At 42.1% G+C, this 12,661-nt stretch overlaps 1 protein-coding gene across 15 annotated transcripts in view; it reads right to left on the bottom strand.

Annotated features, from left to right (window-relative positions):
* Nucleotides 1–626: 626 nt before the first annotated feature.
* The window catches only part of CC2D2B (coiled-coil and C2 domain containing 2B), a 107,189-nt gene continuing 95,154 nt past the window's right edge, over nt 627–12,661 (bottom strand). For 9 of the 15 annotated variants that reach the window (XM_059881986.1, XM_059881991.1, XM_059881993.1 and 6 more), the window contains 3 exons: nt 7,567–7,640; nt 5,392–5,569; nt 627–2,594 (listed from right to left, as the gene is read on the bottom strand). In XM_059881986.1, the coding sequence (XP_059737969.1) occupies nt 2,406–2,594; nt 5,392–5,569; nt 7,567–7,640 (441 nt within the window). In that variant the 3' untranslated portion in view covers nt 627–2,405. Of the gene's footprint in view, nt 2,595–3,178; nt 3,799–5,391; nt 5,570–7,566; nt 7,641–9,171; nt 12,661 lie in introns of those variants that run through there. The other 6 variants (XM_059881987.1, XM_059881994.1, XM_059881992.1 and 3 more) reach the window with 5 other exon arrangements.

The raw sequence follows: 12,661 nt of genomic DNA, 5'->3' as shown, positions 1-12,661 counted from the left end.
AGGCCCCACCCCAGATCTCAGGGAATCAGTGACTCTGAAGGTCAGGCCCAGAGAAGTGTGTTTCAACAAACTCTTCAGGTGATTCTTCTGCATGCTGAAGTTTGAGAGCCACTGAGGAAGAAGACAGAAGTTTCCTTACAGATGGTGACAAAGATGGATGAAAGCTAATGTACTTCTGGCATCACAGAGCTACTGCACTAGAATTGGGCTGCCTCCTTTGCACTTGACAGTTCTGTAATCCCTATTTGATTACGTTACTGTGATTAGGTTTCTGTTCCTTGCAACTGAATGCAATTCTAACTGATAAATCATCTTTTAAATCTCAGCTCAAAACATTATCTCTGTGGAGAGGCCTTCTTCCACTACTCTGCTTATACTCTCCATCCCCATCAAAGTCCTTCTCCATTACACCAACATTTTTGTTTACTTTATAGCACTCATTATACCCTGGAATTATCTCACCTTCTTACTGTTTATTTGCTTATGATCTGTTTTCCTTGTAAGAATGTCTTCACACTGTCCTCTAGCACATACTGAAGTGTCTGGTACATAATGGACGCTTTCTAATTATTTGTGGATGAGGTTGCAAAGAGTCAGACACAACTGAGTGACTGAAGAACAAAAAATTTAAGAATTATACATTACATCTAATATGTACTTTTAAAACAGTCAAATGAAAAAACATAGTTCATTACAATCATACAACTTTTAGGAAAATTTTTGAGAAATACATACACATATTTTAAAATGAATACAATACAGAATATAATGCACACTTGCCTATGAACATTTTCCACCTTACTCTTAAGTGCTCTATCGATTCTAAAACTACAAACAAAATTAACAAAATAGCTATGTAAACATTCAGCATGGCACAGAAATGAATTGCATGAGTTCAGCCTTTATTTGGCAAACTTGTCTTTCCACAGATATCATTTTGTGCTACCCCAATTGATGTGGGAAACTTATTAATAACAAAACCTCCTACAGCATTTAAACACAAACATTCAAATAAAAACAATTCTGATCATTTTTCTGATGCATGCCAGAAGACATACATAACAAAGTGTTAACCTTGCAGGAAAAACATTCTCTTTACCTACATACCCTTTCTTTCTAGTAATCTTGAGTTTGGTCTGAGACTAACATCCTGCAAATAAATGAGGTCTTCTCTGGCCTCTGCAGGTATATTGGGAGAGGGGATTTAGGTTGAGGGTTCCCTGAGGATGAATTTGGGGTTTTTGCTCTCTGCTTCTCTGGGAGTGATTCAAGGAGCCCCAGTGCTACTACAGTGGGAGAAGTGAAGCTTCTTTTTCTTACTTTAACCTCATATAAAATTGCTCTCATAAACCTTTGGAAATCTATCCTTTGATTAAAAAATAAGTTGTTATGTAACATTTAAATAAACTATTTGAACACTTTTCTCAATGAAGTACAGAACAATCAAATACAATAAAGTACAGTGTTTTCTACTTATATCCCTATCCACTCTTTCTTGAGGCCCTGGAGGGGTCTCCTTGGGGCACCATTGTAAAAGAAAAGCAGCAGAAAGTGCCAGAGGCAGAATGGGGAGCTGCTCATTAAGTTAAAGAGGACTCTGAGATTCGGGTAAGACCTTTATCTCCCTTTCTCACAAAATTAGGAAAGAATTTAGGTAGTGTTTCCTGAGAGTCCCTTCTAAATACTTGGAGGTGAAATGACTTTAGGTCAGTAGTATATAAAGAGAAAACTTTTAAGAAGCCCTCAGAAGCTGTCCTTAACCCAACATGGCATATTTCCTTCTTATTCTTAACCAGTGAAATAATCTTTTATCTCATGGGTTTCTATTTGAATAACTCCTGCCTGGAATTCCATCAGAACCATCATCAAAGTTATCAGTCTCACTTTAGTAATGACAGCATTCTGTAAGGCAGGGTTCTTATTCTTAACTGGTTAAGAGAATTGCCTGGGAAGCTTGTTTTAAATAATGTAGGTTCTTGAGCTGTACTCTCAGAGATCCTGATTCAGTAGGTCCTGGATGGGATGTGGGAACTTGCATTTTCAATAGGGCTTTCCAAGTGATTTTGATGGAGGTGGTGGGACCCCCCCCCCCCAATTAGAGCAACACTGGCTTTACAGAGAGGCCAGAATTGCTTCTTTCCCAGAATAAACCTACTGTAGACAGTGACCCCAGGAGCCAGACTTTCCAAAGGGTCCTCCTTGATGAGGTCTCTGATGAGGAGGTCATTTATACTTGTCTCCAGAAACTCAGGCAGTGAGTCTTGTCCCCTACTCTATAAGTGAGCCAAAAATTGGACTCCCGCTTGTCTGGAATTGAGGATAAACAGAAAAATCCCAAGCATCAGAAACATCTGTCTTCTGGTTGGGGGCCCATGTACCATCTTCTCCTTCTATCTTTTTCCTTTTCACTGATGTCGAGCTAATGAAGCCAAATAGACCCACACAGATAATATGTTGTTTGGGTAGGGGTGAATGTACACAGCTAGAGCAAATTCTGTCTGTGGAAATTCAGAAGAATGAATTCCAGTTTGATACACAGCATCAATGACTGACTGTACATCAGTGTATGGCATCTGGATAGGAAATCCTGTGACCTGGACCAAAGACAATAATACATAAACCCACAGTACAATCATGTAGGTGGTTGGGAATTACTGTATGAAAAGAGATTACAGAAGCCTCAAAGAAATGGAAGTCATAAAATAATAATAATAATAGTTATCATTTTGTGGGTGTTTACCAAGTTCTAGGGGACTTCCTGGTTGGCTCAGCGGTAAAGAATTTGCCTGTGACAAGAAGACACAGGAGACACCACAGGTTCACTCCCTGGGCCGGGAAGATCCCTTGGAGGAGGGCATGGCAACCCACTCCAGCGTTCTTGCCTCGGAGAATCCCATGCAGAGGAGCCTGACAGGCTCCAGTTCATAGGGTCACACAGACTTGGACACAACTGAAGTGACTGAGAATGTACTATGTTCTAGGCACAGTGCTAAATACTTCACATATATGATTAATCCTCAAACAACCCTTTGAGGCAGGTTTTGCTATAACCCCACTTTATAGAAAGAGCAGCAGAGCCAGGTCTGTCTAATGCCAGAGGCTACACATTTAACATTCCACATACCTGCACTTTTTCTGCAATGACAAAGTGCCAACAAGGAAAATTCTTGGTCATATAAATGATTTAACAGAGCATTTTGGAAGAATTTATTTCACATTGATTTACTTTATATTTATTGATATCTATGACAGGATTGGAGAAGGCAATGACACCCCACTCCAGTACTCTTGCCTGGAGAATCCCATGGATGGAGGAGCCTGGTAGGCTGCAGTCCATGGGGTCGCTAGGAGTCGGACACAACTGAGCAACTTCACTTTCACTTTTCACTTTCATGCATTGGAGAAGGAAATGGAAACCCACTCCAGTGTTCTTGCCTGGAGAATCCCAGGGATGGGGGAGCCTGGTGGGCTGCCGTCTCTGGGGTCGCACAGAGTCGGACACGACTGAAGCGACGCAGCAGCAGCAGCAGCAGCAGCATGACAGGATTGGGCTTCCCTGGTGGCTCAGCTGGTAAAGAATCCTCCCGCAATGTGGGAGACCTGGGTTCAGTGCCTGGGTTGGGAAGATCCCCTGGAGAAGGGAACAGCTACCTAGTCCAGTATTCTGGCCTGGAGAATTCCATGGACAGTATAGTCCATGGGGTGGCAAAGTGTTGGACATGACTGCGGGACTTCCACTTTCATTTCCTCTGATGACAGGATTAAAGGATATGGGACATGGGTCTCATGTAAAATTACCTATTAAAGAATTTACAAAGGACAATCATAAGCTGCTTTCAAGCCTCAGATTGATTACTTTTCTGATCTTTAAATCTCTTCACGTGCTCTTCCCTTGTGACTGCATAGTACACTATCCTTCCCTAGTTTACTTAATAAATTACACTGCAGTTACATATTTTCTGATCTAACAAGACCACTGTCTCTGTGAATGCTCAAAATGTTATCTGTCTCACTTACTGTCATAACCTGAAGTGAATGGCACAATGATTGCCACATGGAATACAAATAATAGTTAACATTTAGTAAGTGTTGGGTGCTATGGTTAAGCAACTCAATCCTCACCACAACCACAAAATACCTAACTTTTTTTATCTTTGTTTATCTTGTGCAATAGGGTAAGAACGTATAAAGAAGTTGAGTAATTTGGTCAAAGTTAGTGAGTGGTTGAGCCAGGATTTGAACCCAAGCTGCAGGATTCAGTCTAGATTTATGAATCTGTGTTATTAAACAGCAGATAATTTTACAAAGGAACTCTAAGTTTAAAACCTTGGCTTATACTTAATAATACTTTGCTTATCTATTTACCCCCTAATTCAATTAAAAAGAAAGCAAAACAAAACAACTACCTCCCTATTCATGAATAGTGCCTGCAGACCCCTCCCTGGCAGCCTAAGTATCAACTTTCAACAAATAGCTTCCTTTCCTCTTCCCAAGGCTTTCTCTCGGGGACATTTTCTGATCTCCAAGATGGAAGGGGGAAGGAATATCACTCTTGGGAGGCTGGGGCTTCCAAAAACTACTGCAACAATTCATAGGCAAGAGGAGGTGAGAGGATTCTCAGAACTCAGGATTCTCAGAATTCAGGGGAAGAAAAGAAGGACTTTACACCAAATGCCTACCATGTTTGATTATGGACTTGAGTTTGATAGGCCTTTTTACATGAAGGATGATGTCAAATGTGCTGGTGAATATACGAGAGGAGGTTAAAACAGAAGTCCAGGCTATGATGTATAAATTTGAGAATACTTTCCATATGGAAGGTATTAAAGCTTGCCTGAAGTCCTCTTGCCCAGAACCAAGGACAGGGAATCCATCCTATTACTACCATCTAGAGATCATTTCTTAGTTTTTTAGTTGCAAGTCATTTCCTTTTGGGCATCTCTTTCCAAAGTTTGTGGTTTGTGTATCATAAAACTGATTCCAAGAAAATGTCATGCAATCTGGTCACAGTACTAGTTATTCACTACATTTGAAAAGTCTCAGTCTAAACATAAGTGGATTTTAATGACATACCATGTATAACATGAAGGTGAAGTGAAAGTCGCTCATTTGTGTCTGACTCTTTGCGACCCCATGGGCTATACAGTCCATGGAAGTCTCCAGGCCAGAATACTGGAGTGGGTAGCCTTTCCCATCTCCAGGGGATCTTCCCAACCCAGGGATCGAACCCAGGCCTCCCTCATTGCAGGCGGATTCTTTACTAGCTGAGCTACAAGGGAAGCCCAATGATCAAGATAAAAGATATCTCAGGGGTTTTTAAGATTACGATCATCTGGCAATTAACATCATAGGTAAAACAAATGTCATTAATGCATTAAATCATATACAAACCCAATAAAATTGTAGTAGTCTTTCAAATTCACTCTCTTCTTCAGATGAAACAAAGCTTCCAGTACCAAGTTCTAACTTAGGAAGAATCTGTCGTAAAATGAAAGTACACTGTCTATTCCAACGTGTCGGCTGTTTAGGCCGCCATTCCATTATTTTACACTTCAGAGTTCTTTCGATCCTAAGGTAAGAATGCACAGATCATTTTATGATAAATTACAACTCATGGAATAAATGTGAAAAAAAGTTTTGTCACGTTTACTCAAGTATGAGAATAATACTTTGGGGTAATGCCCTGGGGGTTTCTTGCATTAGTAAGAATGCAACGGTCATCTTACGATAAAATACAACTCATTTAATAAATGCGAAACAAAAGAGTTTTGTTGCATTTACTCAAGTATGAGAATGCTATTTTGTGGGGATTTCCCTGGTGGTCCAGTGATTAAGAATCTACCTTGCAATGCAAGGGATGCAGGTTCAATCCCTGGTCAAGGAACTAAGTAAAATGAGTAAGATGCCCGAGCGCTCTGGAGCCCGTGTGCTAATACTAGAGAGGCCATGTGCTGCAAACAAAGATCCTGGATGACCCAACTCATGCTGCGACTAGGACCCCACACAGCCAAATAAATACAATAAATTTTTAAAATATATAGTCATTCACAATTTAAAACAATGATACATTTTTGATGTAGGAGAAAACCAGACCTCCATGGTGAGGGATATCTGCCATCAACCATATTAATCTGGTTTGGGAGAGATCAGGCTCTTGCTTGGCTTGAGGAAGCAAGATGCTTCCTGGGGTAGCCAGCAATTAGTTCTCAAAGACACTTCTTTCTTCCAGTTCCCTGTGTGTAGATAGCTGCCTACTAGGTGTGATTTGCTACCATCTGATTACTGGGTTGGCATTCTTGTTCTCCAAGACCCTCCTCTGACAAAAGATGTCTTGTTTCCAAGAAATGCTTTATAAAAATCCAGGTATCTTGTCTGGGGTAGCGTTAGCAGGAATGGGGTTATTAGATCAGTTAATCCAGCAAGTGGAATTGGGAGGAAATGAGACACTGGGCTGATCAGTATGATGATCAGTTTCCCCTGATCTGATCATTCCCCCCAAATGTATGCTCTACGTGAGCAGGGAGTTTCACCTACCTACCCCGCCTCTGAAACAGTGCCTGCTGAGGAACTGTTCCAGGGAGGAAGTGGAGCCCAGTTGAGCTGGTTGGTGGAAAGCCTTTTCTCTGCAGAGGATTATTGTGTGCTGGGCCTCTCCTTTTGGCTGAGTCTAATAAAGTAAGTGGTTCTGAGTTTGCAAAGAGTCTCAGTCATGGCTACACACCAGAATCACCTGTAGGATTCTATCAAAATACTGCACTATCCTCCAGATAGTGGCTCAACAGGTCTGATCTTGGACTCTGGCACCTATATTTAGTTCCAGAAGCAATTCTGATGAAAACTAAAAGTTGGAGACAATTTCCTAGTGCATTTCTTCTTTTTATTTTTTTTGGTTAAGAGCTGGGGAAGAAGAAGGGGAGTAAGAGGTGGGGGTCATGTGCTAGTGAGAAAAGGGAGTGGCAAAATGCTTTTTGTCCTTTTCTGTTTTGATTAGTTGGTAGCAGCTTACATGCCAGCCTGCTGTGTCAGCATGAGTCACTGGAAGTAGTCAGATCTAGAAGCTTCTGACATATCTGGAGTAGGAGCAAGGTCTGCTGCGAAGGCTGTGACACTTTGGGCTTGACTGAGCAACTCCTCAGGGTGTGTGTGTGTGTGTGTGTGTGTGTGGAGTATGTGGATGCGGGTGGCTCCCAGGGACAGTACTGGTATTTCTACTACCAGCTCAGATGTTTTGACCATACCCCTGTTGTTCTTTCAAGAAGTGTTAGCTATAAGGCTCAACAGGTGTCTGTGTTGAGAACTTCCCAATAGCAGCCCACAATGTTGTCCAGATGCAACTGTATTTAACTTGGCATGTTTTTTCAAGGAGTATTGTGGATAGCAGAGGGGCTGATTTTTTTTACACAAGGGCCAAGAGGCAGATGACTCAATGGAACTATTAAATCTCCATTTCATGCTTCTGTTGCTGAGTCTAATGGGTATTTTGAGAGACTGGGTAACAGGACTGAAGGGTGGCTGAATGGGAGATTAGGGAGAAAACATGATAATCATAGCATATAGAGATCATACCTGTTCTTTAGATCTTCTACCATGCTCTTATTAGTATCAGAATAAATTATTTCTTCAGGCTGAAATACAGAAACCTGAAAGTGAGAAAAGATTCTAGGGAGGCCATCTTGATATCAGTCACCCCTTGGAGTGCTGATCATAATGCGGGCGGGCAACCTAAACCTGTCTCATGTGGCAGAAACACTCAATAATAGGGGCACAAAGCTAACACAGATCACAGCGTTTCCTTTGACTTTAATACTACTTCACCAGGGCAGGAAAGGGGAACTGGATTTACGAAAGATATTTCTCATGAGACAGATCTGCTGTTTGTTTATTCAAATAAGAACTTGGCATACTTATTCATTCCATCAGACAATCCTTGGAAGCTGTACTGGTCTCATCCACTTATTAACTGTGACCTTGGAGAAATTACTTAACCGCTTGGAGTCTCGGTTACCACATCTTCTAAAGAGGGACAGTAAGAGCATCTACTTCCCTGGGGTCATGCGAAGATTTTAAAATAAAGGCACATATTGCTCAACTAAGGTCAGATATTACTCTTCTAACATGGTTTATCATCCTCCTCCTTTCAGCAGGCAGGAGTCAGGTCTCCATGTTCACAGGTGTGCATGCGCGCATACGCAAGCATACACACAGAGTCCATTTCAGTCTCTGCTGTCTTCAAGTCTTTGCTTCAGGCACCCCAGCAACAGCAGACAGCAAGGCTCTACTGTGTTTCCCCATGTTGCTCGGCTGAGCCGGATTTTCTGGGACAAGGAGAGGACTTCTCCAACCCCCTCCCTCCTACCCAAATGCCCTGCAGGGCTCACATAGACAAGAATGGAGGAGTGGGACTGGGTTTAGAGAGTCTTTACTTTGAATATTTATGAGCTGAGAAATAGAGGCTCTGTAGAGACAGGGACAGATGCTTCCCCCTCGTGAGTGTAAGGGAGGAAACATTTGGGGGACTCTAGGTCTCAGAAAATTTCAGGGGTGATTTGAGGAGGCTCAGTCTATCATGTCCTGATCTAAGTCAGTGGCTCCCAATATGTGATGCCCCCCTCAGCAAAATGTTGCTGAGTCAGCAGCCTCAGACCTACTGACTCAGAAAATGTGAGGGTACAGCCAAGCACATTGCTTTTTAACAAGCCCTCTAGAGGATTATGATGGTTGGAGAACCACTAGATTAGAGAACATGCTCAGACACAGTGAATTTGCCCAGAGTAGATCATGGCAGAAGATGAAATACTGGAGAAAGTAAAGTCTAAAACCCAGCATCATCTTGCAGAGGTCACCAACTATTGCAGACAGGGCAGGTAACCAAATCCCGACTGCTGTCCTCAATTACTGTCTGCCCCAAAACACTGCCCTGCGCTCCTAACCCGGCAACTCCTGTGGATCAGTTAGACCACCTTCAGGCCCGAAAAGGAGGCCTGGGTTATGTCGACCCAATACGTTTATGGAGTGTTAGTCTATTTCCCATTAGGGCAAAGGCCCCTTGCAGGGAATTCATAACCTTTGAAACTTGAAGAGGGCTTCCCTGTTAACTCCATTTCTCTCACACACACTCAAATTTATGTTCTCAATTGTGATTAACAGAAAAAAACAAAAAACAACCCAGCATTCACTACAGACGGTGGTTTATTCTGGTATGTGTGTGACAAGGCAGAGGATCAAGGGCCACTGGCCCACAGGGAAGAAATCAGTAAAGATGAAAGTCAAATGCAACTATGAGTTTTCTGTTTAATTACTCAACTTGACAAAAGGTTTAGTTTCCACTCTCAGTCAGAGTGGCTTTTAAAAATACAATTTTGATTACGGCAGCCCTTGCCCTGGTGATGCTGAATAAAGAATAAATGCCAAAATCCTGACCAGGACCTCAGCTCATCTCCGCTCACCCCCTGGTAGCAGCCAAGCTGACCTTTCAGCTCTGTGACAGACACTTGGCCCTGCAGGTCTTCATCTGCCTGCAACGCAGGAGACCTGAGTTCAATCCCTGGGTCAGAAAGATCTCCTGGAGAAGGTCATGGCAACCCACTCCAGTATCCTTGCCTGGAGAATCCCATGGACAGAGGAGCCTGGCAGACTACAGTCCATAGGGTTGCAAAGAGTCGGACATGACTAAGCGACTAACACACAAACAGCAGGTCTTCAAGCCTGCTGTTTCCGCTTTGTGCTGGGACTATTCTCTTCACTAATCTTCATCTAGACCAGCTCCTGCTGCTCACCCCTCTCCACTGTGCTGCTGGTCATCACTTTTTTCCCCAGGAAGCCCCTGAAGCTCCCCTTCCCCTCAGGTTTCCTGCTGTGTGCTCCCCAAAGCACATTCATTTCTTCTTAGTGGTATTTATCTCTCTCTACTCCAAGTGCTTGTTTCCTTCTGTTTCCCCTTCTAGAACACAAGCTCCAAGAATATGGTTGCTGTTCAGTCGCTCAGTTGTGTCCAGCTCTTTGCACCCCCAGGGACTGCAGCATGCCAGGCTTTCCTGTCCTTCACCATCTCTCGGAGTTTGCTCAGACTCATGTCCATTGAGTTGATGATGCCATCCAACCATCTCTGTTGCCCCCTTCTCCTCTAGCTCTCAATCTTTCCCAACATCAAACTCTTTTTCCTTGTGGTACCTATACCTAACACAGTGCTGACCCACTGCAGCACTCAATAAATGTTACCTGAATTAATAAGCGAATGATTAAAAGAAACAAAAATTCTCATCTCTGAATATACTGTTCTCCCCCTAGGAGGCTGCAACCAAATGCTTTGGTCACAACTTTGGGATGGGCAAGCAAGGCATTGTGTGGGTGCTGTAAATGTGGCCTGCTCAACAGAGATAAGCACATTTCCCCTTAACTTAAAATGACTTTACAGACGTACAAATGCTTGCATCTGCAAGGAAAATGTTTAGAAGAATACACAAGAAACTACTAACTGTGGTTATTTCTTAGAGCGTGGGGGGAAAGTGCTAAAGAGGGAAGAAACTCTTCATTTTATATACTTGGGTACTGTTTGATTTCTTTTCCCCCACAACCACCATTCCTTCTTTTTGATATTGTGAACTATGCCAAACATACAGATAAAGCACTGAGAATAAAGTAATGAACATCCACCCAACATACATACCACCTAGCCATATGTAACCTTTGTATTCCTCCGTATTTGTTTTAGATTGTTCCAAAAGATGTAGGAACTTGCTGGTGATCCAGTGGCTAAGACTCTGCCCTCCCAATACAAGGAGCCTGGGATCAATCCCTGGCCAGGGAACTAGATCCCATATGCACAGCCAAATAAATAAATGTAAAGATGTAAAACATTTTTTTTTTTTTTGAAAAAGATGTAAAACATTACAGATAGACTTAAAGTACTCTATATACTGCTCCCTGATCTCATTCCCCTCTTTTCTCTCTCCAAAGGTAACCTTTACCCTAAATTTGATGTTTATCATTCTCATGCAAGCTTTTATACTATCACTATGTATCTATGGGCTTCCCTGATAGTTCAGATGGTATTCTTTCTGCCTGCCAAGCAGAAAACACTAGCACAATACCTGGGTTGGAAAGACCACCTGGAATAGGAAATGGTAACCCACTCCAGCATTCTTGCCAGGAGAAATCCATGGACAGAGGAGCCTGCAGGGCTACAGTCCATTGGGTCACAAAGAGTTGGACATGACTGAGCAACTAGCAATTTCACTTATATATCTGTATATATAAACACATATTTTTCAAACTTCATATATATGTGTCATTTCACATCTTCTTTACTTTGCTCAACATTACATTTTTTATATTCACTCACGTTGATACAACAGCTCTAGGTCAGTGGTCCTCAACTGTGGCTACATGTGGGAGTCACTTGGGGAGCTTTAAGTAACACCAATGTGTGGGCTCTTCACTCAGAGATTCTGATGTCATGGATGTACAGTCAAGTTGAGAGCTACAGTAAATTAGTTTCATATATTCTTTTTTACTACTGTATAGAAGATTTTGGGTTTCTCTGGTGACTTAGTAAAGAATCTGCTTGCAATGCAGGAGACCTGGGTTTGATCCCTGGGTCAGGAAGAGCCCCTGGAGAAGGGAATGGCAACCCACTCTAGTATTCTTGTCTGGAGAATTCCATGGACAGAGGAGCCTGGTGGGCTATAATGTATGGGGTCGCAAAGAGTCGGACATGACAGAGTGACGTACACATACATACATATAAGATTTCATAGTGTGGGTTCTTGACAACTTATGTGCCCATTTTCTGGTTTATAAATCATCTCCTTTTTTTTTTTTTTCTATTTCAAGCAATTCAGTAATGACTATTGTTGTGCTCATCTCTCTGTGCTAGGGTACATACTTAGAAGTTGAATTGGTGGATCAAAGGTTGAGGTTTTTCAACTTTACCAGCCTTACCATATTGATTTTCAAAGAGTTTATAGCAATTTACACTCCCACTGTTTCTCAGCCTGTTTGCCAATATTTGATGTGATCACACTTAAAAAAATGTTTCCCAATCTTATACATGTGAAATCATGTTTTGTTTTAAATTATATTTCCCTCAGTACAAGTGAGGTTGAGCTCTGGAGTTTCTGCTTCTATGAATTGTCTTCTTCCTATTTTTCCAATGTTCTTTTCCTTATCCCCCCTCTCTTTCTTCCTCTGGGTCATAGCTCCCAGTTTTTGAATTTTGCAATTGCCTGCACATTGACATACCATGGCTGTCAATCCAGAAATGGCTGTTGAAATGAAATTTGGGTGTCTTCCCAAAGTGATACTGAGCACACCACAGATTCCCTGGCCAAGTCATCTGGTAGTTAGATTGGTTCCTGATGCTCTGATCTGTACTTTGGTCTCTTACCTCCTGAGCTCCAGGTAATGGGTTTACAGCTTACCTTTCTCATCTTCTCTCAAGAGGAGCAAAGTAGGGAAGCTCCATCACAGTACTGGCTTCAAAAAGTGAGACTGGCTCTGGTTTCCTGGATTTCATGACTCATTTTTAGACTTTGCTCCCATCCTCTTTGGGCCCTGCTCACCGATGGTGTTTCTGTCCTATTTCTATTCCATGAGATACACATCATGGTTCAGAGCCCAGATAAGCCTTTTGTTTTTCAATTTGTATACTTTATTATTGTCC

The sequence above is a fragment of the Bos taurus genome, chromosome 26 (assembly GCF_002263795.3).
Source record: "Bos taurus isolate L1 Dominette 01449 registration number 42190680 breed Hereford chromosome 26, ARS-UCD2.0, whole genome shotgun sequence".
Lineage (NCBI taxonomy): Eukaryota > Metazoa > Chordata > Mammalia > Artiodactyla > Bovidae > Bos > Bos taurus.
The sequence above is the reverse complement of the archived record's forward strand: the minus strand, read 5'-3'. Positions and strand labels throughout refer to the sequence as shown.